This window comes from Podarcis pityusensis (genome assembly GCF_964106645.2).
Source record: "Podarcis pityusensis genome assembly, chromosome: 4".
Classification (NCBI taxonomy): domain Eukaryota; kingdom Metazoa; phylum Chordata; class Lepidosauria; order Squamata; family Lacertidae; genus Podarcis; species Podarcis pityusensis.
Window position 1 is genome coordinate 74,414,174 of NC_138027.1, and position 22,748 is coordinate 74,436,921.

Genomic DNA, 22,748 nt, shown 5'->3' on the forward strand with positions numbered 1-22,748 from the left:
ACTTGTACAAGTGACACAGTCATCTGAACCCAAGGTATGCTCAAAAAAGCTGGCAATGCTGGGCATTTTGCGCATATATATATATATATATATATGAAAGGAAGAGGAGCAGGTTTGCTCAAGTGTGTTGCAGGTAGAAATGCTGTTTGTAATGAAGTGAGAGCAGTAGTTTACTTGCTCAAATTAACAAATAAGAAAGTTTTGAGAATTTAAATTATGGATTAAAATTGATTACATAATTGAGAAGGGGATTGTAACCAAAACACGGGGGCCTAATTTGCATGGTAGAGTGCCTGGTATCTGGTGGGCAATCTCATCCTTTATTTCCACCAAAGCACTCGTCAGGAGAGCTATGAGATTCAGGTGAGGGTCAGATGCCTTGTTAATCCCAGCAGGTATATAACAGGAAGACCTGGCCTGCCCAGGCCACAAAAGGTTTACAAGGTTCAGTTATTGCAAAAGTTTTTCAGTGTTAATTTTATGCATTTTTAAAAATCACCATGGTATTTAACAATAATATCTTATGTTCTTTAAAGGAGAAATTGTGAATTGCAGAATTTTAAATACCCGTCATCATCCTTGGCTTGGCTTCACTCAGTTTTGTTTATAAGACTCTTCCATTTTCTTCTAGTTGTGAGGGTGGGGGATGGGGAGGGGCCTCACAAGAGAGTAGCCTAGGGCCTTTCTTCATCTAAATCCGGCCCAACTGTCCATGCTGGAATATTAAGGAACAATAGGCTATAATAGGACTGATGAACAACCAGCCCACATATCAATCTATGGTGTTTAGTTCAATGACCTGTTTCTCTGTAATCTGTTTTTTGAGGACTTTTGGAATAATAATGATTGCAATTAGACAAGCTCCTTGTTGTTGTTGTTTTATTGCATGTCATTATTTATCTTCATTTCAGCTGGCGAAAACCTACCCATGTCACCTTAGATTGTTCACTTCTCAGATTTCGAATAATGAGGTTTTATATTACCCTTTCCCAATCTTATAGGCAAAAACTGCCTGCCCACACACTTCCTGCATGCCCTTCGTCCTACGCATAAGATTTATTATTGCCTGTTAACAATGGAAGCTGTTAAGTGCAGGCTTTAAAACAACCATTTTAAGTTGGGTCAAAATACCCATGGCTTCTAGCAGAATGAATTTACTGTCTTCTGCATAAATGGAACACCCTCCCATCAGATGTCAAGGAAATAAACAACTAATTGACTTTTAGAAGACACCTGAAGGCAGCCCTGTTTAGGGAATTTTTTAATGTTTGATTTTTTTTAATCGTGTTTTTAGTATTCTGTTGGAAGCAGTCCAGAGTGGCTGGGGAAACCCAGCCAGATGGGCTGGGTATAAATAATATATTATTATTATTATTATTATTATTATTATTATTATGTCAGAGGGAAAGAGCCGAGAGTTTCTAAAGAGAGTTAACAGAAATTGAAGAGAGGCAGCTTTGGACAGGAGCTACTGCGATCAGAAGATCTTCTACAGTATCATGCATGAATTTAAATACAGTGGTGCCTCGCAAGACGAAATTAATCCGTTCCACGGATTAATTATTAATTATTAGCGGTTTAGCGGCTATTAAAGGCTTAAAGGCTTAGCGGATTAGCTGCTAAAAGGCTATTAAAGGCTTAGCAGCTTAGATAAAGGGGGGGGGAGTGAAAAAAAAATCTCAAGACTCGCAAGACATTTTCGTCTTGCGAAGCAAGCCCATAGGGGAATTCGTCCTGTGAAGCAACTCCAAAACGGAAAACCCTTTCGTCTAGCGGTTTTTCCGTCTTGCGAGGCATTCGTCTTGCGGGGCACCACTGTAAATATATATGGCCACTTTTCAGCTGGAACTCACCAGATCTTAGTTCTGGCACCTCTCTGGAAGGGGGGGGCATTGCCACTACAGTCGTACCTTGGGTCCCTAATGCCTTGAAAGTCTAACGTTTTGGCTCCTGAATGCTGCAAACCCGGAAGTGAGTGTTCTGGTTTGCAAACGATCTTTGGAACCCGAACGTCTGATGCGCCTTCCGCGCCTTCCAATTGGCTGCAAGAGCTTCCTGCAGCCAATCGGAAGCCGCACCTTGGTTTCCGAACGTTTTGGAAGTTGAATGGATTCCGTTCAACTTCTGAGGTACGACTGTATAAGAGAACAAGCATTCATGGTGAGTTCCAGAACCTCTTTTTTCGAGAAAAATAGCACTGTGTGTGTGTGTGTGTGTAGGGAGAAAGGGAAGTACTTTTCTTTTTGTCACCACTGCAGAATCAAACCATCAACCAGAGAAACAATACACAAAGATATTCTCTTGCATATGGCTGGGGGAAATTAATGGACGTTGCGTAAGGACCCAGATGCACCTCTTGGGAGCGCCTTTCATTCAGCTGGACCTTGAGAAGGGGAAAAAAAGCACAGCGAGTTAAAGACATATAGATGTTTTCAAGCAGCGAAACAAAGAAATCAATACGAGAGGGTCCTAAGGGCTTTGTTCCGGGTAAATTCTGAACATACTTGGTTTTTGTCAAACCAGCATGCTAAACCCCGCATGGCCTCTGGTATATTTGATGAAATGCTGCTGATTTGTCAGCAGATTGCCCAGTTCTTTTAAATACTGCCTTAGGAGCCCCCGAATGGGATCAGGATTGTAACACTAGGGGAGGGGGAATAAACCTTTTCCTCTGAGCCAGGTTGCCTGTCAGCCCCCTCCCACTTACAGTTTGTCCCAGGAAGGAAAAGTACCCAATTTTTTCTCCACAGGGCAACCAGCACCTTGGGGATAACTGTAGGGGGGGGGAATATTCACGCCCCTACTCCAGTGCTGTGGTTCTGATCCAGTTATAAAACACTAGCTGCTGTTTTCTTTTTTTTAAATTACTTTTCAGAAACAAAACAGAACACATAGCTTAGTTGGTAGAGCATGAGACTCTTGTAATCTCATGTTGTGGGTTCGAGTCCTGTTGGGCAAAAGATTCCTGCATTGGACTAGAGGACCCTCAGGGTCCCTTGCAACTCTACCATTCTCCGATTCTACGTTAAAACACCAAAGAGGTTTGATATAATTTTACGATTCTACAATTCTATATATAACAACTAAAAGGAAGATTATACCATTCAATTCCCGGAGGGGGGAGGGAGTGGCGAGGAAGCAAAACCAAGCCAGATCATTGTTGTTGTTTAGTTGTTTAGTCGTGTCCGACTCTTCGTGACCCCATGGACCAGAGCACGCCAGGCACTCCTGTCTTCCACTGCCTCCCACAGTTTGGTCAAACTTATGCTGGCAGCTTCGAGAACACTGTCCAACCATCTCGTCCTCTGTCGTCCCCTTCTCCTTGTGCCCTCCATCTTTCCCAACATCAGGGTCTTTTCCAGGGAGTCTTCTCTTCTCATGAGGTGGCCAAAGTACTGGAGCCTCAGCTTCACGATCTGTCCTTCCAGTGAGCACTCAGGGCTGATTTCCTTAAGAATGGAGAGGTTTGATCTTCTTGCAGTCCATGGGACTCTCAAGAGTCTCCTCCAGCACCATAATTCAAAAGCATCAATTCTTCGGCGCTCAGCCTTCTTTATGGTCCAGCTCTCACTTCCATACATCACTACTGGGAAAACCATGGCTTTAACTATACAGAGCCAGATCACAGAATCGGTCAAAGAAGCATCTTTGCATAAAACTCCATGAGTGGCAGGTGGTCTATATCCATGTTCCTTCACTGCAGGGTAAGAAATAAAACTTGACCAAAGGGCATAAAACTTGTCTCACTGTTTACCTTCTCTACATCCTTGTACGTGTCCAGTCATTTTTTCCATAAGACCCAAATTCCAGTGATCTGGAAGTGGTGAGATCTGTATTCAAGAGTTTGGCTGTTGTAATCTTAACGGCAGTTGTAAGGTGAATGAAAAGTTCTTTGTGACTAAGGGCCTGAGCTTCCAAGTTTAAAATGGAGAGAAGTACAGTGGTACCTCGGGTTACAGACGCTTCAGGTTACAGACGCTTCAGTTTACAGACTCCGCTAACCCAGAAATAGTTCCTTGGGTTAAGAACTTTGCTTCAGGATGAGAACAGAAATCGTGCTCTGGCGGCGCGGCGGCAGCAGGAGGCCCCATTAGCTAAAGTGGTGCTTCAAGTTAAGAACAGTTTCAGGTTAAGAACAGACCTCCGGAAAGAATTAAGTACTTAACCCGAGGTACCACTGTACAATTTTAGGGTCAGGCAATCATGCTTTAGTTTGTTCTCATGCCTGCTTCCTGAAAAACTATGAACACGAATTTATATATGGGTTTTAAAAGCACAACGGTCGGCGGTTCGAATCCCCGCGGCGGGGTGCGCTCCCGTTGTTTGGTCCCAGCGCCTGCCAACCTAGCAGTTTGAAAGCACCCCCGGGTGCAAGTAGATAAATAGGGACTGCTTACTGGCGGGAAGGTAAACGGCGCTGGCTTGCCAGATGCAGCTTGTCACGCTGGCCACGTGACCCAGAAGTGTCTGCGGACAGCGCTGGCTCCCGGCCTATAGAGTGAGATGAGCGCACAACCCTAGAGTCTGTCAAGACTGGCCCGTACGGGCAGGGGTACCTTTACCTTTACTTAAGAAGCACAACATGTGCATAGAAGAACCACAATTTCCGCAGTTTCTCCAACCATTGGCAAGACTGATCTGAGTAATTTTACTTAGCAAAAGAGGATGCATGTACAAGTGGTGTGGAGAACCTTTATTGAGTTTTTGTGAATTCTTGTGGGTACAGATTTAAATGGGGCTTTGTCCCAAATTTGGCTCCATTCAACCTTGTCAAATTCCTCCCTGTTTTGGTGCCCTCATATATATCTAATTCAAAATATAAACAAATAATAAGCCGTAAAATAAATTTTATTTTTTTGAAATGAAGCAAAACCTACAGTAAGATGGAAAATAGTGTGTATTTTTCTTTAGTTGTATAAATAATGTTTACTTTTTGTTCAGCTGCACCATATGGGCCATGGTAAATGCAGCCATGGAAAATATCTGTGGTGCGCCCCCCTCCCCATTCCCTTGATTCCCTAAGCATGTGCTTATTTTGCTTAATGGTTAATCCAGCCCTGCAGTGCACAACACTCTGATCATCTCTTCCACCAGCCCATAATACTGACAAAGATAACTTGCTTGTGAGCAGAGGTACCCCAATGGAAAAGTTAAGAAAGATTCTTGCACATTTGCCACTTTCTAAAATTATTTTAAAGATTTGGGGCTATATTTTGGGGCATTGACAGCAGCATGCCAGGCAGAAATTCAACTGGTGTATCTTCCATGCATCACCTGGTGAATTTCAACCTGCTGTGCAGCTACTTCCAGTGTTCCTGCTTGTGGGCCAGAGAATGGTGCCGTGGATGCAGGAAGCCGCCAACTCCTTGCGCCTTAAAGAATAACTTATTATATGATCTGCTGACATTTTGTGATTTGGCATAACTGGTCTCCAGGGTATTTTGTTTTGTGCACAATTCCAACCTTGTAGTGGACGAGTGATTTCTCTTTGCAAAGTGTTAGCTAACTAATCTCTTGGGCATCGTGGCTAAACGTCACTTCACACGTTGTGGTTTAATTTCTGCTGACACGCAAAAGCGTTCGGCCAGATTTTTATTTTTAAGGAGCAGATCTAAGTTGAAAAGCCCAACTTCCCTTTTCTATGGGAATCTTTCTGCTCACAGGAAAACCAGCCCTGCAGATCAGTTTTCAACCATCTTTGTTGTACAGTGGGATGGACTCCCTTGGGAGAAGTGGAGTTGGGAAGTTTTTAAGCAAAGACTGACTGGCTACATATCAGGGATGAGAATATTTACCGTATTTTATTTATTTCCTAAAATTTAGATATTGCTTGATTTACAAAGTAGTGGATCTCCTTCATCAGCTAGGGGTGGGCTAGGTGACTTTGGCTGTCTCTTCAAGCTCTTATTTTTCTCGTTTCTCTCATCTTTCAGTATATATTATGTGAATCAGGTTGCCAGCAAGGTAGTTATCAAACTGATGCGGCATGAACATCACTTGCTTGCGGTAGAGAAGCTGTGGATTTGCTTGGGGTTGGCAAATCCTGCTCTAATAGCTCATTCACACGCGCAAACAAAAATCACTTTGCGTGCACACATCCCTGGGATTGAAGACCCCACTAAATTCCCTGGGACTCATTAGCAGGGGAGGCATACGCAGGATTGTACCCATCTAAAACGATCTCCTCGCCTCTCCCAAGCAATTGACGTCAGGTTACCGCCTCTCTCCATATATATAAGCAACAATATATATAAGTAACCGAAAAGCAACAACGAAAAAGTGTTAAAACAAAACAAACCCAAAAACCAACCACCACCCCATGACTGTGCGTAAGTGGAAGGAATGTGGCGTGGCGAGTTCAAGGGTGGGGACAGAGAGAGAGAGGCCATCATCCCTGGAAATGCCATTTTAAACAGCTTTTAAACAGGATCCCTTCTCCTCCATCCCGAGGGATCCCGGGGATAGTCCTGGGGCAACCCCTGCCTGCCATGCAGTATTGATGGGAGAAGAAACCTCTTTAACCGATTGAGACACAGAGCTAACAGTTGGAAGGAACCCCCGAGGGTCATCTAGCCCAACCCCCGGCAACACAGAAATAATATATCTGTATAGACACTCTCGATATATACTCTATACACACACACTTTCCTTCTGTCTCTAGACCAGGGGTCAGCAACCTTTTTCAGCCATGGGCTGGTCCACCGTCCTTCAGACCATGTGGGGGGCCAGACTATTTATTTTTGGGGGGGGGGGGGGAGATGAACAAATTCCTATGCCCTACAAATATTCCAGAGATGCATTTTAAATAAAAGCACACATTCTCATAGCTGTCAACCTTCCCTTTTTTTGCGGGAAATTCCCTTATTCCAGCGCCGTTTCCCGCTGCTATCCCAGATTGTTAGATATCCCGTCGACTGTCCCTGGGACAGGTGAGGCTGCTGATCCCTTATTTTCAAATCTGAAAGTTGACAGCTATGCATTCTACTCATGTAAAAACACCAGGCAGGCCCCACAAATAACCCAGAGATGCATTTTAAATAAAAGGACACATTCTACTCATGTAAAAACACGCTGATTCCTGGACCATCCGTGGGCCGGATTTAGAAGGCCCCCCAGCCTTAGTTTGCCTACCCCTGCTCTAGACGCACCATCTCTCTATACTTTCCCTACCAGGGTTTCCCAAACTTGGGTCTCCAGCTGTTTTTTTGGGGACTACTATTCCCATCATCCCTGACCACTGGTTCTGCTAGCTAGGGATGATGGGAGTTGTAGTCCAAACAAAGCAGGAAACCGAAAGTTGGGAAAGCCTTCTCTACACTCTCTGTGTGTGTGTGTGTGTGTGTGTGAGAGAGAGAGAGAGAGAGAGAGAGAGAGAGAGAGAGAGAGATCTAGGATAGCCCCATGAAGCAGCCTTACGCGGCAGCCCCATGGAATCGAACCGACGTAGGATCGGATCGCACGTGGTGCGCGGAGTTCCCATGCGCACAGCCTCGCTGCGCCCGCCTCAACTTCATATATTTACTTTTTCCGCCTCCGTGGGTTGTTGTTTTTTTTGAGGGGGGTGAGTAGTGGGATTATCCCCTCGGCCTTGTCAGCCTCCTCCTCCTCCCGCTCCCCCCCCCCCCAATCTCTTTCCAGGAAGTTTCCCGGAACCTCGCGCGCCACGGGGTATGAGTGCAACTTTCTCTTCCCCTCCCCGCGCGCCCCGCCAGCCGCTTCCCTCCCGTAAGCAAGAGCCCCTGTTCTTTGCGGCGGAGCGGAAACGAAAGCTAGCCGTGGGCTGGTGAGAAACGACGTGCAAAGTAAGACAAGGACTACTTTGTGCGAGTCCTCCTCCTCCTCTTCCTGCAACTCCTCCTCGCCCGGGAGTCACTGGCAAGGCAGCGGGGGGAAGTTTGAAGGAGAGGGAAAGTGGAAGAAGCAGAAGAAAAAAAGAGAGCATCTTCCTAGATTCGGAGGGGAGAGGCAGAAAGAGTGAGATCCCTATTCCAAACAAAAATTTCTAGATGGGAGGGTTCAAGGGAGCTGGAGGGAGGATCCCCACCTCTCTCTTAGCTTGGAGGGGAGGGGAGAAAGAAAATAAGGGCATGAGTAAGTTTTCAAAAAGATGATCACATCTTGCAAAGGAGGGAGAGAGGGCTGGCTGCTTTCTCCATGTGGAAAGTGCGGGAAAGTTCTAACTTTGCTTTTCTCTCTCTCTCTCTCTCTCTCTGTGTGTTGTGGGGGTTTTTTTTGGGGGGGGGGGTGGATTAGACCATGACACAAGGCGGAGGTGGAAGGGAGTCTTCTCCAGAGCAGAAGGAGGAAAAAGAAAGGAAGAAAAGGAGAAGAAAGAAGAAGAAAGATGCAGGCAAGACACGGAGGGTATGTTCCAACTTGCTGGCACCTTGGCCCGAAGCGGAGAACCCCCCTCCTCCCCCAGCCAACAACAGGCTGAAGACCACCAAATACACGGCTCTGTCCTTCCTGCCCAAAAACCTCTTTGAGCAGTTCCATCGCCTGGCCAACGTTTACTTCGTCTTCATCGCCCTGCTCAACTTTGTGCCGGCTGTCAACGCCTTCCAGCCTGAGCTGGCCTTGGCCCCCGTCCTCTTCATCCTGGCGGTCACCGCGGTCAAGGACTTGTGGGAAGACTACAGCCGGTACCGCTCCGACCAAGAGATCAACCACATGGAGTGCCTGGTCTACTGCAGGTAACTGGAAAGGGGTTTTTTGTGGTGGGGGGCAGACACTCTGCCTGTTCCTGATGGTGGCGGTAGTGGCATGTAGATGTGGAAAGGGCAGCCCCACGTGTGGAGGTTTGTGGCTGCGCTTGTGGGCCCCGCTGGCGGGGAAATTGCGCCAGGAGAAAACAGGGCATTCCGCCGCTACGGGAAATGGAGCTTTAGATATTGTTTTTGATAGTTGAAAAGGTTTCTCGTTCTGAACCTACAGCTGCCCCAACTAACCGTTCTCTGCAACGTGCAGGTGGCCTTACCCGCTTCTGGCTTCCTATTTCCTTTGGCATAATAAAAAAAGTGATAAAATAAGAGATCTATTGCGATGACAGTGCTTTTCTCGCCTGGGTGTCTGGCGTCTGCTTAATTTCCCTTTCTTCGCGTTATTTTTTATTCTCGTTTCGTTCCCCTCTCCTGCACACGTGTGTGCCTTGGTCCGCTTTCTATGGAACCGACGTATTATAGGCTTTCTTCCATAAACCGTCTTACTGTGGAAGAGTGGTCCCGCTTGAGGGTTTGGTTGGAGGCTGGAGTAGTTCTGCCTTTTTGTGGTTGTGTGCATGCATGCAAGCTTTTGGGCGAGTTGGCAGGATTTATCCTAGCCAGCAAGCCCAGCGAGGCTTTCTTCTGAGTGAATGTGCTTTGGGTCGCACTGTTTTGACCAGGGTTGAAAAATCCTGTCAAATGTAATGTCTGCACAAACTCGCTATGCAAGCCTTCACTGACCTGGTGGAAAAGGCCTACAGGTCAGTGGCAGGCAGTGTTCGAAATTAGCCAGGCGCCGGGTGCATTTTGGCCCTGGCTTTCGGCTACTTGCGACCAAGTGAAGATGCCTGGGTGCCAGGATAGTGCCTGACATCTCCACCACCTGGAAGTGCATGCCTGGGGATCATTGGATCTGGACTGTTTTCACGCACTTAATACCCCATCCTGTAGCATTCTATTTGTTATATTTTACCTGCAGAATCAGAATGAATTTCAGGAACCAAAATGCTTTTTCTGCGCGGCCGGAGCAGGAGCGGTGAACAATGTCATACTTAATCGTTATCACTTGCCTTACCCCACCCACAGTTATGAAGAATATACTTAATGTTATGAATGGTCCGTGTCACTGTTAAGAAAAAGAGGTAGGAATAGCCCAGTGTTTATGTGGACTGTCCCTGGATCAAGTGCCTTTTCTTCTTCGAGTTCTCAAAAGTTCTTAACCTAGCTCAAGGTTGTCATCTGAACTAGCCAGATGTTGAACAGAGAATCACATAGTCCATCGTTTGAAAAATAAGACTTTAGAACCGTCTTGCCCCCAAATGGCAACTAGACATCCCATTTTGGCAACTGCAGCTGTGGTCTAAGGAGCCTTTTGGTACCTAGCTTATATATCTGAGTTTCTAAAACTGGTTGCAGGACGGCTGCTTTGCAGTCAAAACACCCCAGCATTTCCCAGTGACACTGGAAATGTCCCCCATCTGAAACCCTTTTTTTAAAAAAAATTATTTAATCATTTCTTCCGAAACCCTTGATAGCTCCTGTCGGTCAATAGAGACCATCCTGAGCTGGACAGACAGAGGATCTGACTTGGTTTAAGGCAGGTTCCACTGTTCCTAAGTCTCACTGACTCCATGTGCAAGCAGAAAAACAGCATTAGATTGCACATTTCCCCAAATGTGTCCTTGACTGCCCTCCTACGTTAGATACCCTCAGCCAGTGACTTGCTTTTATGTGAAATACCTAATGCTCCTAAAATACTTTCCCTGCTAATTTTAGAAATGGGAAAAATCAATTTTCAATCCATCATGAACTCTTAATGTTATTTATGTACGATTTTCATAGCACTATTTGATTGACTTTAAATTACCTAACCAACTACCATATTATTAAATTGCTGGCGTGCGGGGCGCAGTATAGATCTGTTGTCAGTGCAGTCTCGTGCGAGATGAAATTAACTTTATTCCCGAATAGCAAATGCATTGTTTCGTTCATACATCTTGGAGATTACTTCTTTGCAGAAAATGGTTATATTTATAGCAGTACAGTAATTCTGCCCTAGTAATTTGAAACCTCATTACAGCAATATGCAGTTAAATCTTCGCTGACCAGACAGAAAAGGATAGAGATTCCTATTTTTCAATTATAGGGTGTACGGCTTAGGGAAATGTGAATTAGCGAAGTTTTGCTGCACTTGCCTCTCTCACTGCCAATTCAGATGTGGGTGTACGTCTCTTGATGCTGTTTTGTTTAATGACTTGTAGGCAAAAGTGTGGACAGAGAGGACTTCTTTGGAAAATGTTGGCCCGGTGCAGACATCACATTCCTGGGCTTAAGCAACCATGAGTTATTGATGCACCATGTGTCTTTGCAGTCCCTTCCCCTCCTTTTCTTTTTGTGCTCTGTCAAATAGAAGACTTCTGAATTTGTTAAACTGTTTGCTCTGGTGCCTGAATTAGGGAAACTGTGCTTTGGGCACTCTGTACTAGGGCTGGGCAATATCTGGTTTTCAACATCACAATATATCACCAGCTAAATATCATGATATATCACAATATATGTCTGCAGCAGTGGAGGGCCTTAAAATATAAGGAAATACAGTGGTACCTCGGGTTAAGTACTTACCGTATTTTTCACTCTATAGGACGCACTTTTTCCCCTCCAAAAATGAAGGGGAAATGTGTGTGCGTCCTACGGAGCAGATGCAGGCTTTCGCTGAAGCCTGGAGAGTGAGAGAAGGGTCGGTGTGCACCGACCCTTCTTGCTTTCCAGGCTTCAGGAAGCTATTCGCAAGCCTTCATGGGAGTTCCCGCCAGGCTCAGAAGGCTTGCGGATAGCAGGCAACAGCTTGAATCCTGGGGAGCGCAGCGCTGCGTACCCCGGGCTTTGGGCAGCTATCCGCAAGCCTTCGGAGCCCGGCAGGAGTCCCCCCCCCCCCAGCCCCAAAGAGCAAAGAAGCCAAGACAGCCAGCAGGATCCATTCCGCTGGCTGTCTTGGCTTCCTCTTTAGCCACGCGCAACCTCTCCAGCCGTGAGAGGCTGCACGCGGCTTTGGCAGAAGCCAAGACAGCCAGTGGGATGGATACCGCTCGCTGTCTTGGCTTCGTTTTTAGCCGCGGTGCTGGGGCGGGAGAAGCCCGAGCTTCCCCTGACCCCAGCCCCCAGAACAGGTCCAGGAGTGGCAGCGAGATTGCGCACAATCCCCGGGCTTTGGGCTGCAGCCTGCTATTCGCAAGCCTTCGGAGCCCGGCGGGAACTCCTGCTGGGCTCCGAAGGCTTGCAGATAGCTGCCCAAAGCCCGGGGTACGCAGCGCTGCGCTTCCCCAGCTTCAGGCTGCTATCCACAAGCCTTGGAAGCCCGGCGGGAAGCAGATAGCTTCCTGAAGCCTGGAGAGCGACAGGGGTCAGTGCACACTGACCCCTCTCGCTCTCCAGGCTTCAGCGAAAGCCTGCATTCGCTCCATAGGACGCACACACATTTCCCCTTCATTTTTGGAGGGGAAAAGTGCGTCCTATAGAGCGAAAAATACGGTATTTATTTATTAAAATAGATTCTTAGAGGTTGATAGGAGCTGCCTTCTCCTTAGTTACAAGTAAGTCCAGTGAAGAATAAGGAGAATCGATGGTCCACAAGTAGTCACAAAAAGTCATTAATGGAAAATACTGGTAAATGATTGTCAATTGCATCTGGCTATTTGAACCAGGCTATGGGATTTCCCCCCTTACTCCTCCCAGATACACTCCTGAACTTACTTTGAGAACCCAACTTTAGGAAGAGTTGTCTATGCTTTAAAAACCTACCAGAACTATAGGCGACTCCTAACTTACATGAAAGTTACATTCCAGGGATAGTGGATAAAGCCAAAATCATATACTGTATAGTCAAAACACTTTGGGTGCAATGGCGGGTGTGATTGCTAAAGTCCCCCCCCCCCCGGACTATCTATCTATCCATCTATATATATATATGTATATATAGCACGTAATACTAAATGTAAGTTAGTTGTGAGTTACCTGTAAAATTCAAGTGGTTTAGCAGGAGAACAAGCGTATGCTCACATTACAACCTTAGAGTCAGTGAAGTTGTTCTGCCAACCCCACCCCACCCGCAAATATCCAGTGCGTTTCATAGCTCTCCCCCCCCCCAGCTGTTCACATCAGCATGGCTTCATTAGTGTTCCTGTTTGCATATATACACCAAGCGGGCATTATGCCTTTATACTATGCAGATCTTGTCTAGAGATGAATGGCTTAAAGACTCCAGCTGGAGAGAAGCTCGTCTGAGAAACGGCACACCAAAGAGTAATCTCTAAGAAATTACAGGAGACACTGGGATTTTGAGTCATGTGAACATGGATTAAAAATCGAGGGTCAGAAACACAGTTATCTTAGGAGAATTAGCTGGTGAGGCAGCAGGCTAATGGGTATTCCAAGAGAAGGAACTTAGGTTTTATTTCCCTTTTGTAAAAATTATTGTATGGAAAAGCACAAAGTGCAGTGACATTTGGCAGCGACAGCAGTAACTCCCAGGCTGTGCAGAAGGATCTATGTTTTTGAACAACGGTAGCAGTCCCTAAAGCAATGCACTGCCCTTCCAACAGTGGTGGGATATGGAAGAGCAAGTTTCACAGTGTATTGAGAGAGAGATAGAGAGAGCTATGGATGATAGGAGGGGGAGTTTGGACTTGATAGCCCGCCTTTCACTCCCCTTAAGGAATCTCAAACCTGCTAACAATCTCCTTTTCCCTTCCTCCCCCACAACAAACACTCTGTGAGGTGAGTGGGGCTGAGAGACTTCAGAGAAGTGTGACTAGCCCAAGGTCACCCAGCAGCTACATGTGGAGGAGCGGGGAAGCGAACCCAGTTCACCAGATTACGAGTCCACCGCTCTAACCACTACACCACGCTGGCTCTCCCTTTCTGTGGGTCATTGGTAGTCTAAATAGATTTTTTTTAAAAAAATGGTATATTTTTTTAAAAAGCATAAGCCAAAAAAACAAAAGGCTAGCATTTAAAAGTGATGTGCCAAGCTTAATAAAGATGTGCATTAGTCTTTAATTCAGACCAAGAGTCTTAAAAGTGTACCTGCAGTTCTGTAGCTTACGGCTGCATATCCTTGGGTGTGCCAGCAGATACCGCAGATTGTGTTGAGGTTTTGGCCAGATATAACAGGAGAGAAGGTGGTAACGAGTGGGAGTGAAAGAACTTGGAAGCCAGGAGCATCTTTGATCGGAAGAAACAAGCTCATGCTTTCCTTGAACATTTGCCTGCTCCTTTTGGTTATGCCTGGTGTGTAACATGCAGTGAAATAAGGAGGAGGAAGTGGCATATTTTGCATTGCATAGGCCTTTGGACCGGTGATGTCGGTAGTGGTGGTGGTTTAGAAACTGTGACCTAAGCAGAGGCTTTGTACACACCACTGCCTTAAAATGCAGCAAGGTCATCCCCCCCCCCCACTGTGTTTCAAATTGCAGAATATGATTGATTGGACAAGTTCCCAAGTTGCCCGCTTGGCACTTGTGGGCATAGAGTGGAAGAAGAAGAGGAGTTTGGATTTGATATCCCACTTTATCACTACCCAAAGGAGTCTCAAAGCGGCTAACATTCTCCTTTCCCTTCCTCCCCCACAACAAACACTCTTGTGAGGTGAGTGAGGCTGAGAGACTTCAGAGAAGTGTGACTAGCCCAAGGTCACCCAGCAGCTGCATGTGGAGGAGTGGAGAAGCCAACCCGGTTCACCAGATTACGAGTCTACCGCTCTTAACCACTACACCACACTGGATGCCTTCATATGGCCTACATTTTCAAATGGAACTCAAATGGGGGGGGGGGGCGCAGCAAAACTCAGTATATCTCAAGAGGATAGATGTGAGTTGTGTGTACACAGCTTCACAAACCAGCCGTGGGAGCACACGGGATGCAGTGTACTGTATGGGAGTGTGTGCACACAGCCGAACAGCTTTAGAAACTCAGATATATAATTATCTAGGCGCCAAACGGCTCCTTAAACCAAGGTTGCAGTCGCCAAAATGGAATATCTAGCTGCCATTTGGGGGCAAGTCGGCGCTAAAGTCTTGTTTTTTAAATGATGGGCCAACATCCGGCTACTTCAGACAACAACCTTGAGCTAATTTTGAACTTCAGTCTCTGGACCCTACCAGCTGCCCTTCCTTTTTGCACAGACCCTAGTTTTCCCCCTCTTTACAACTCTATTGCTTTCCTCCCTCACCAGACACCAGCTCCCAGACTCGTAAGTCATAACAATGCAAAAGTGAGATAATCTGACCAAGCACTTAACTGCAGAGACTTGTTGCTGTTGTTTTTTAGTTCCCAGCAAATCCCATTATTGATTTCACGGTTTCGCATAGATGTTTTCCAGTAGTGTTGGAGGGGAGTGGGGAAGAGCAATGATTTCACATCTCCAGTTGAGGGGATATTCCAAAGTTGTGGCTCTTTGGCTGCCCTCGGGCTCTGGAACTTAAATTGTTTCTGAACATTTGTAATTAGAGAGGCCACGATGCTAAATCTTTCTAGCCAGCCTGTTTACAGAACGGGCGCCGCTTGGAGTCAGTACCAACATAACAACAGCCGCAACCCTTTTCCTTTTTAAAAGGAAGGGCAATTTGTAGTTAACAACAAATAAACAAAACAAATGATTGTCCTCTTACTTAGCCAAGCAAATTTGTTCCAGGCTTTGGGATAATTGTAAGTTGGATAGGTGTTGTGTGGTTTACATGGCATATATCCTAATAGCTTGAGTAATTGGAGGAACCAGTCGATCCTGAGATGCTCCCATTTCCTGACCCACTTTCCAAAACCTTATAGAATTGTAGAGTTGGAAGGGACCTTAAAGATTATCTAATCCAGCCCCCTGCAATGCAGGAATATGCAGCTGTCCTGTATTGGGATTGAACCTGCAACCTTGGCGTTGTCAGCACTATGCTCTGACCAACTGAGCCATCCACTTGACTTGATTTTGGCCAGTGAATGTATACGTATACGTATATGTATAAAAAGGGTAAAAGGGACCCCTGACCATTAATTCCGGTCGTGACCGACTCTGGGGTTGCGGCTCTCATCTCGCTTTATTGGTACAACTTCCGGGTCATGTGGCCCACATGACTAAGCCGCTTCTGGCGAACCAGAGCAGCGCACGGAAACGCTGTTTACCTTCCCGCTGGAGCGGTACCTATTTATCTACTTGCACTTTGACGTGCTTTCGAACTGCTAGGTTGGCAGGAGCAGGGACCGAGCAACGGGAGCTCACCCCATCACAGGGATTCGAACCGCTGACCTTCTGATCAGCAAGTCCTAGGCTCTGTGGTTTAACCCACAGCGCCACCCGCGTCCCATATGTATATGTATATGTATATGTATATGTATATGTATTTGTGAGAAACCAGCTCCAGGTTTGTAGGTGCTCTGCTCTGATGGGTCTCTCCCCTTTAATATTTGTTTCTGCTTAAATGTGGGGTTAGACTTACTTCAGAAGGAAAAGGTAGCTGGACAGCAGCATATGTTACGTTGCTGCATGGCGTTGTGAGCAATTCCAACAGGGGCTTCCTTGTGCGGACTGGGGCTCCAGAATTTGGAGGAGGGACAGGGTCTACAGCAGTGATGTTGGACGTGGTGGGCTCTGATACTGGCTAGACAGCAGTCAGGTGTTGCTTGATCTACACTCATGATAGTCTGCTGTACTAAAAGAAGGACCATTGCTCAGCTGGTAGAAACATGTGCCTTGCATGTGGAAGGTCCCCGACTCAATTCCTGGTATATCCAGGTCAATCCCTGCCTGAAACCTTGGAGAGCTGCTTGCAGCCAGTGTATACAATACTGAGCTAGATTGGCCAGTGGTCTGACTTGGTTAAAGTCTGATTCCTATGCAGTTTGCTCTTTTCTCTGCACAGTTGAACCAGGAGACAAAGGGACCAGGGTAAGGAAACTCAAATATATAAACTAGGCGCCAAACGGCTCCTTAAACCAAGATTACAGTCACCAGAACAGAATGTCTAGTAGCCATTTTGGGGCAGGAGTCTTATTTACCAAATGATGGACTGTCTGTGACTGATTCTGAGTTCAACATCTGATTAGTTCAGAGGACAACTTGGAGCTGGGTTGAGAACTCTGAGAACTTGAAGAAGAAAAGTCACGATCCAGGAACAGTCCACGTAAATATTGGGCTATTCCTACAGGGTATGATATTAGTGTGTGTGAACAGCCCAGATCCAGTTATCCCCAGGCATGCACCTCCAGATGGTAAGTGATGTCAGGTGTCATACTTGGTGCCTAGGCATCTTCACTTGGTCGCGAGTGGACGATAGCCAGGTGCAAAATGCACCTGGCGAATTTCGAATGCTGCTACTGGTCTGGGATGATGGCAGATGCAGATCAACAACATCTGGAAGGAAGCCACAGGTTAAGGCACCCCTTAGTTAGACTGAATTCTGCAGTGTGTTGCTGCTTCTCTTTTCTCCCATTATTTTTTTACCTATAACGCGTTTGTTGTTGTTTAAATTCACATTCAGGCAGCTGGGGTAGGTTAGTTGAACTACATTAGTAGTTTTGCTGTAATTATTCCAGCCCTTTGTGTGTCTTGGTTACTTCTCTTGGATATGTATAGCACTCCTGTGCCGTGATTTTTGTTTTTGTTTTCCAACGGAAAATTTCGAGCCTCCCAGCGAGGAGGAGGAGTTTGGGTGGTTAGTCCCTAGAGCCCCAGAAGAAGAACACTGGAGTTTATTTGAAGATACTGGCACAAGGACCCATTAGCTTAATCTTATCTCTCTGAAACATCTTGTTATCTGAGCACAGTGTGTGACCTCCACCCAACCCGGTGTTTGAACAACGCCTGTGTAAACAGCACCTTGCTTAAAATGAACTTCTGGTATTTCCAAAATGCCTTCGCTGTCCTCCCAGGTTATTTGGACTAGTCATTTGCTACCACATCGTTATTTGTCAGTTGGGTTTCATGGCTTTCGGGGTCCGGAAGGTGTGATCTGATGCTGTTGCACCCGGCCTGAGAGTCTCAGTTGTGGCCGACTTGAGCAGAAGCTGCTGGCAGCGAAGTTTCTGAACTATATCAAGGATCAGAAAACAAGATAGGAAACGATCGTGCGGGTGCTCTCAAGCAGGTGGGAATACTCTGAAGCTGCCCTGGCCTGCCCAGGCTTTTCGTTGGCAGCTGTGAAAGCGGGGGAGTCCCAAGGGGGAAGATGATACTTGCTCTTTCCCATAACACTGCCTGTACTTTCCAGTAAGTGCTACAGGGTGAGGCAGAGTTAGCCTTCCTAGAAGCATAGAATTGTAGAGTTGGAAGGGATCCTGAGGGTCATCAAGTCCAACCTCCTGCAATGCCAGAATCTCAACTAGATCACCCATGACTGGTGGCCATTCAAGCTCTGCTTAAAACCCTCTATGGAAGGAGAGTCCACCACCCCTCGTGGGAGTCTGTTTCACTGTCGAACAGCTCTTACCTGTCAGAAAGCTCTTCCTGATGTTTTTTGGAATATCCTTTCCTGTAACTTGAAGCCATTGGTTCGTGTCCTCCAGAGCAGGAGAAAACAAGCTTGTTCGCTCTTCCACATGAAAGCCCTTGAGATATTTGAAAATGGCTATCGTATCTCCTCTCAGTCTCCTCTTTTCCAGGCTAAACATACCCAACTCCCTCAACTGTTGCTTGGTTTCCAAACCTTTATCATCTACGTTGCCCTCCTCTGCTCACGTTCCAGCTTGTCAACATCCTTCTTAAATTGTGGTGCCCAGTATTGGACACAGTTCTGAAAGCTCTTCCTGATGTTTAGTCGGAATCTCCTTTCCTGTAACTTGAATCCATTGGTTTAAGTCCTACCCCCAAGAGCAGAACCCAGATGTTTTCTACGGCTCCCATCAGGCCCAGCTAGCATGGCCAGTGCTCAGGGATGATGGGAATTGCAGTCCTAAATGTCTAGAGGGCACAAAATTGGGGAAAGTGGGGCTTACGCATAATGTGTTGTAAGGTCCTGCTGCTGTGCATCTCTTGGCCGTCCATGGAGTTCCATGAAGCCCATTGGGTGGCAAAGTGGAATGTTAGAGTGCTGCCCATGTCTCCCATTTAATATCTCTCTGGAGGGGCTGCCTCTCGCTTTGAGACGACTGTAAAACTTTGCATCCACCAAGCTGAACATAGTCCACTGCGGGCAGAGGCTCTGCTTCGTAACATTGCTGGTGTGCTACTGGCCTGGCAGCTGCAGAAACAGAACTCTTATTAAACACATGGTGAATCCCAGTGTGTGTGTCTGGTGTGCTGTGTTTGGCTTGGTGGGCCACCAGTTGTGCAGGGCTGAACTACGCGACATTTAACTCCAAAGCGTCAAGCCTTCATAAATCCCCAGTATATACCAAGGGAAGGAACTCGGCTTTTCCAGATGCCCTTCTCAAAAAGTAGCATGCAGCACATTCTACGCTCGATAAATAACGCGGGCATCGTTCTCCGGGCGTTGCAGTTCGATCGCTCAGTTAGGCTAATTCGTCGATAAGTTGATTGCTTGCCAGTTTCTTCAACAGCACAAATCCTCGCTCAAAAGTGTAAGATGGCGAAGGGGAAGAAGATAAATAAAGCTGGCATCCGCAGTGCCTGCTTGCAGTGGCACTCCATCAGTTCTGTATAGACAGGAAACACCTCTGCAGTAAGGGATGTTTGAGGATAACTAGATAACTCTTGATGATAACTTTTTGGATCATTTGAAACGCATTAATCAAGAGCGTTGGAGCTGGAGCAAACCTGCAAACCTTTCCCTTTCCCTTCCCCTGCTTTTTTTTTAAAAACAATGCAGGTACCGCCGCAGTGCCGGTCCAGGGATCCGATGGACTGGACTTGGCAGAAGCATCACAGTGACAGCACTGTGACAGATGATGCAATGCAGCAGCAATAGCCTCTGAAAATCAGGGCAGCAGCTGTTCTTCCCTCACACATTCCTTGCTTTAACCAAACCGCTTTGCTTGAGGTTCCTTACAGCTGGAGAGTTGGGAGGCTGTTTTGAAGCTCATTCCTTGTGGAGCTTGCTAGGTTTCTGGTCCGACTGCAGCTTTCAGAAGGCCATTGGTAGAATCTTACATCAGGGCACATCTTACATTGCCAGCAGGCTTACCTTGCTGCGGCAGTGGAAACAGGAAAATGCTGTCCAAATTTTCCATTGCTCTGGATTGTGAGAAATTAAAAACGTAGCTTAACACTCAGCAGTGGGCTCTCCTGGGCCCATGGCAGTTGCCCAGTGGTCATGTATTGATGCCAGGCCTCTTAGGTTTAAATCTTAGTGAGATATGGTGCTTTGTCAATGTTTTTTATTTTTGTGTGTGTGTGTATGAATTAATATGGAGTTCTAAGTATGTTATTCTAATTGATGCCCTGCTTTTGAGCATCCCAAAAGCATTTCTCTTGGATGCTTTTGGAGATGGAATGCCAAACCTACATAGACCTCAGTCTGATCTAGCAAAGCCACTCTTACATCTGCTTCCATTCTAAATAAGTGGCTTGGGTTGCCGAAACGCAAACCACTTTGGCACAATGAGACAACGCAGCCTGTTTCAGGCCTGCAAAATCTCTACATCTTTGGGTTCGAGTCCAGCAGTATTTGCGACGTGGCCTCAGAACAGAGGCTGGGTGGGGGGGGGGGGAGAGTGTGCTTTTCCCTGGAAAGGGAAACAGTCTTTGTATATTTTATTTATTATTAAAAGGTTTCTACCACCCTTCATCAAATACGGTTTCAAGACGGCATGCAACATGTGCTAGTCATAAAACGAGCTCACCTTCCAGGATATGCCAGAGCAGATTTTTAAGTGTCTGGGGTTAAGCAGAAAGGTGGAAAGGTGCCTGCTTCTAACTGTTTGCATAAGCAACCTCTTTTGCCAAGCTGGCGCCGTCCAAATATTTTGGACTACAGTTCCCATCAGGCCCAGCCAGCGCCGGTTGGCAAAGGCTGACATAGCAGATTCTGCATGCTTAATTGGCTGCTGGAAGAAGAGGCAAAGGAACATCTGGGGAGAGGCGCAGAGACTCATGATACATTCCAGTGTAGCATTCCAGCTTTTCTGTTCGCTGAGCTGTACCAGAACTCTAAAGGCTGAGAGGATGGGCAGCTCTCCTAGCTTTTGCTGCCTTTAAATCAGGGCCTGTTCAACTTGTGGCCCACCAAGTTGAAAGCAGTCCGCTGTGGGATCTTGAAACCCCCTTTTCTTCCACCTTATCAAAGATTACAAGGCTCTGAGGGCCTTCTGGCACTTCCCTCACTGTGAGAAGTGAGGTTACAGGGAACCAGGCAGAGGGCCTTCTCGGTAGTGGCGTCCACCCTGTGGAACGTCCTCCCATAAGATGTCAAGGAAATAAACAACTATCTGACTTTTAGAAGACATCTGAAGGCAGCCCTGTTTAGGGAAGTTTTTAATGCCTGATGTTTTATTGTATTTTTAATATTTTGTTGGAAGCTGCCCAGAGTGGCTGGGAAAACACAGCCAGATGAGCAGGGTATAAATCATAGATGATGATGATGATTATGGCTTGTCAGGTCATCTGACCAGCTCAGAGAAATGACTAGTTGACGTGGTTCAGAGGCCAGTGATAAACGCATGGTTTAATGACTTTGGGACATGGTGTCAGTTGGACGACACATTAAAGAAATGGAAGGAGGAAGACCTTGACACAAGATTGCTGGATTGATGTTCGGGCTGCAGCTTCGTGTTTCCCCCGAGTCAGCAGTTTGACATGTTTAACTGAGTTTTGCCTGACTGACTTCTGCAATCCACAACCATTTTTTAATCTGTGTGTTTGCCATCTCGCATCCGCTAAAATGTTTTGGTGCTTAACGTCATGGCAGAAGTGTTTGTAGGACCAGGGTGAAACTGTAAAGTGCCCTTGTTTATTTTTGTTGTTTGCCGGTTGTTGTTTATGCAATCTTGTTATAGTTACAGTTCTGACACGTTCCTTTTTTGTATGTTATATTTGTTGCTGTATTGTTTTGCTGTTTTTAGGAAATCCTTTTTGCACTGTTTGGTTCTGAAATGTTTTGTTTTCTTTGCCGTAAACCACTTCGAGCACGATTTTTGTGTGTGGAAAAACGGCATACAAATATGAGGAATGAATGAGTTTTTCTGAAATCAGCAAGTGCAATGAATCTGCTGGCTGAGGGTCAAAACAGATGGAACCCAGGAGAAATACTATAGGCTCTGATGTGGGGTGGGAAACATCTGATTTTTTAATTATTATTATTAGAGTAGTGGCGCTAGGCAAAAGGGGGAATTAACCTCTTCCTAAGTAGTTTCCCCAGTCTAAGACATGCAGACACACACACTTCCAATAGCCCTTCCAAAAACTACTTGGAAAAGCGGTGTTAGAAATTAGCCAGGCACCAGGTGCATTTGGTGACGGGCGCAGGTCCAATTGTGACCACATATTAATGAAAACAACAATAACAATCTCTATTGCAAAAAGCCCCTGGTACCTAGACATTCTATTGTGGCAACCGTAACCTAGGTACTGTATAAGATGCCATTTGGCGATTATGTTATATATCGTGAGTTTCTAGCACTGCATATAAGATACCTGTTGTTAAGTTGTGGGTGAACATATCAGACGACACAGCGATTCCTCAAACAGCTCTTGTTTATTCACAGGCCAGAACAGAACTGAACTGAAGGGTTCAGCCAGCCTGCTTATATAGAGCTCCACTACAACGCAACCATTTTCTGTAACTATCCAGTCACTGAAAGTCACTTTCAATCCCTTATTTCCATATGTGGACCTGAGTGAAAACTATCTACAGTATCTCCCTGCTGGCCCAGGGTGAGAACTTCAGTACATAACACCTGTATTCTTTCCTAGTGGGATAGCTTTTTCATGGATTTAGCCTGGGGGAGATGGCATGAAAGGAAAGTTTTTTGTTTTGTTTTGTTTTTTAAAAAAACCCTTTCAAATTGCTGCTGCTTAGATAGCATTGGAGCCGTCCATTCAGCCATTCAATGGAATAACAACAATAATTGCATAATGAATAGCAAATAGTTGTTGCATAATATAAATAA

At 46.0% G+C, this 22,748-nt stretch overlaps 1 protein-coding gene across 1 annotated transcript in view; it reads left to right on the top strand.

Moving 5' to 3' along the window:
• Positions 1-7,643: 7,643 nt before the first annotated feature.
• Positions 7,644-22,748, top strand: part of LOC308476374 (phospholipid-transporting ATPase VA-like) — a gene marked incomplete at its 3' end in the record, with an annotated part of 86,428 nt that continues 71,323 nt past the window's right edge. Inside the window, exons 1-2 of the mRNA XM_081003917.1 lie at positions 7,644-7,974; positions 8,254-8,693. Coding sequence (XP_080860043.1) covers positions 8,257-8,693 — 437 coding nt within the window. The 5' untranslated portion in view covers positions 7,644-7,974; positions 8,254-8,256. The remainder of the gene's footprint in view (positions 7,975-8,253; positions 8,694-22,748) is intronic.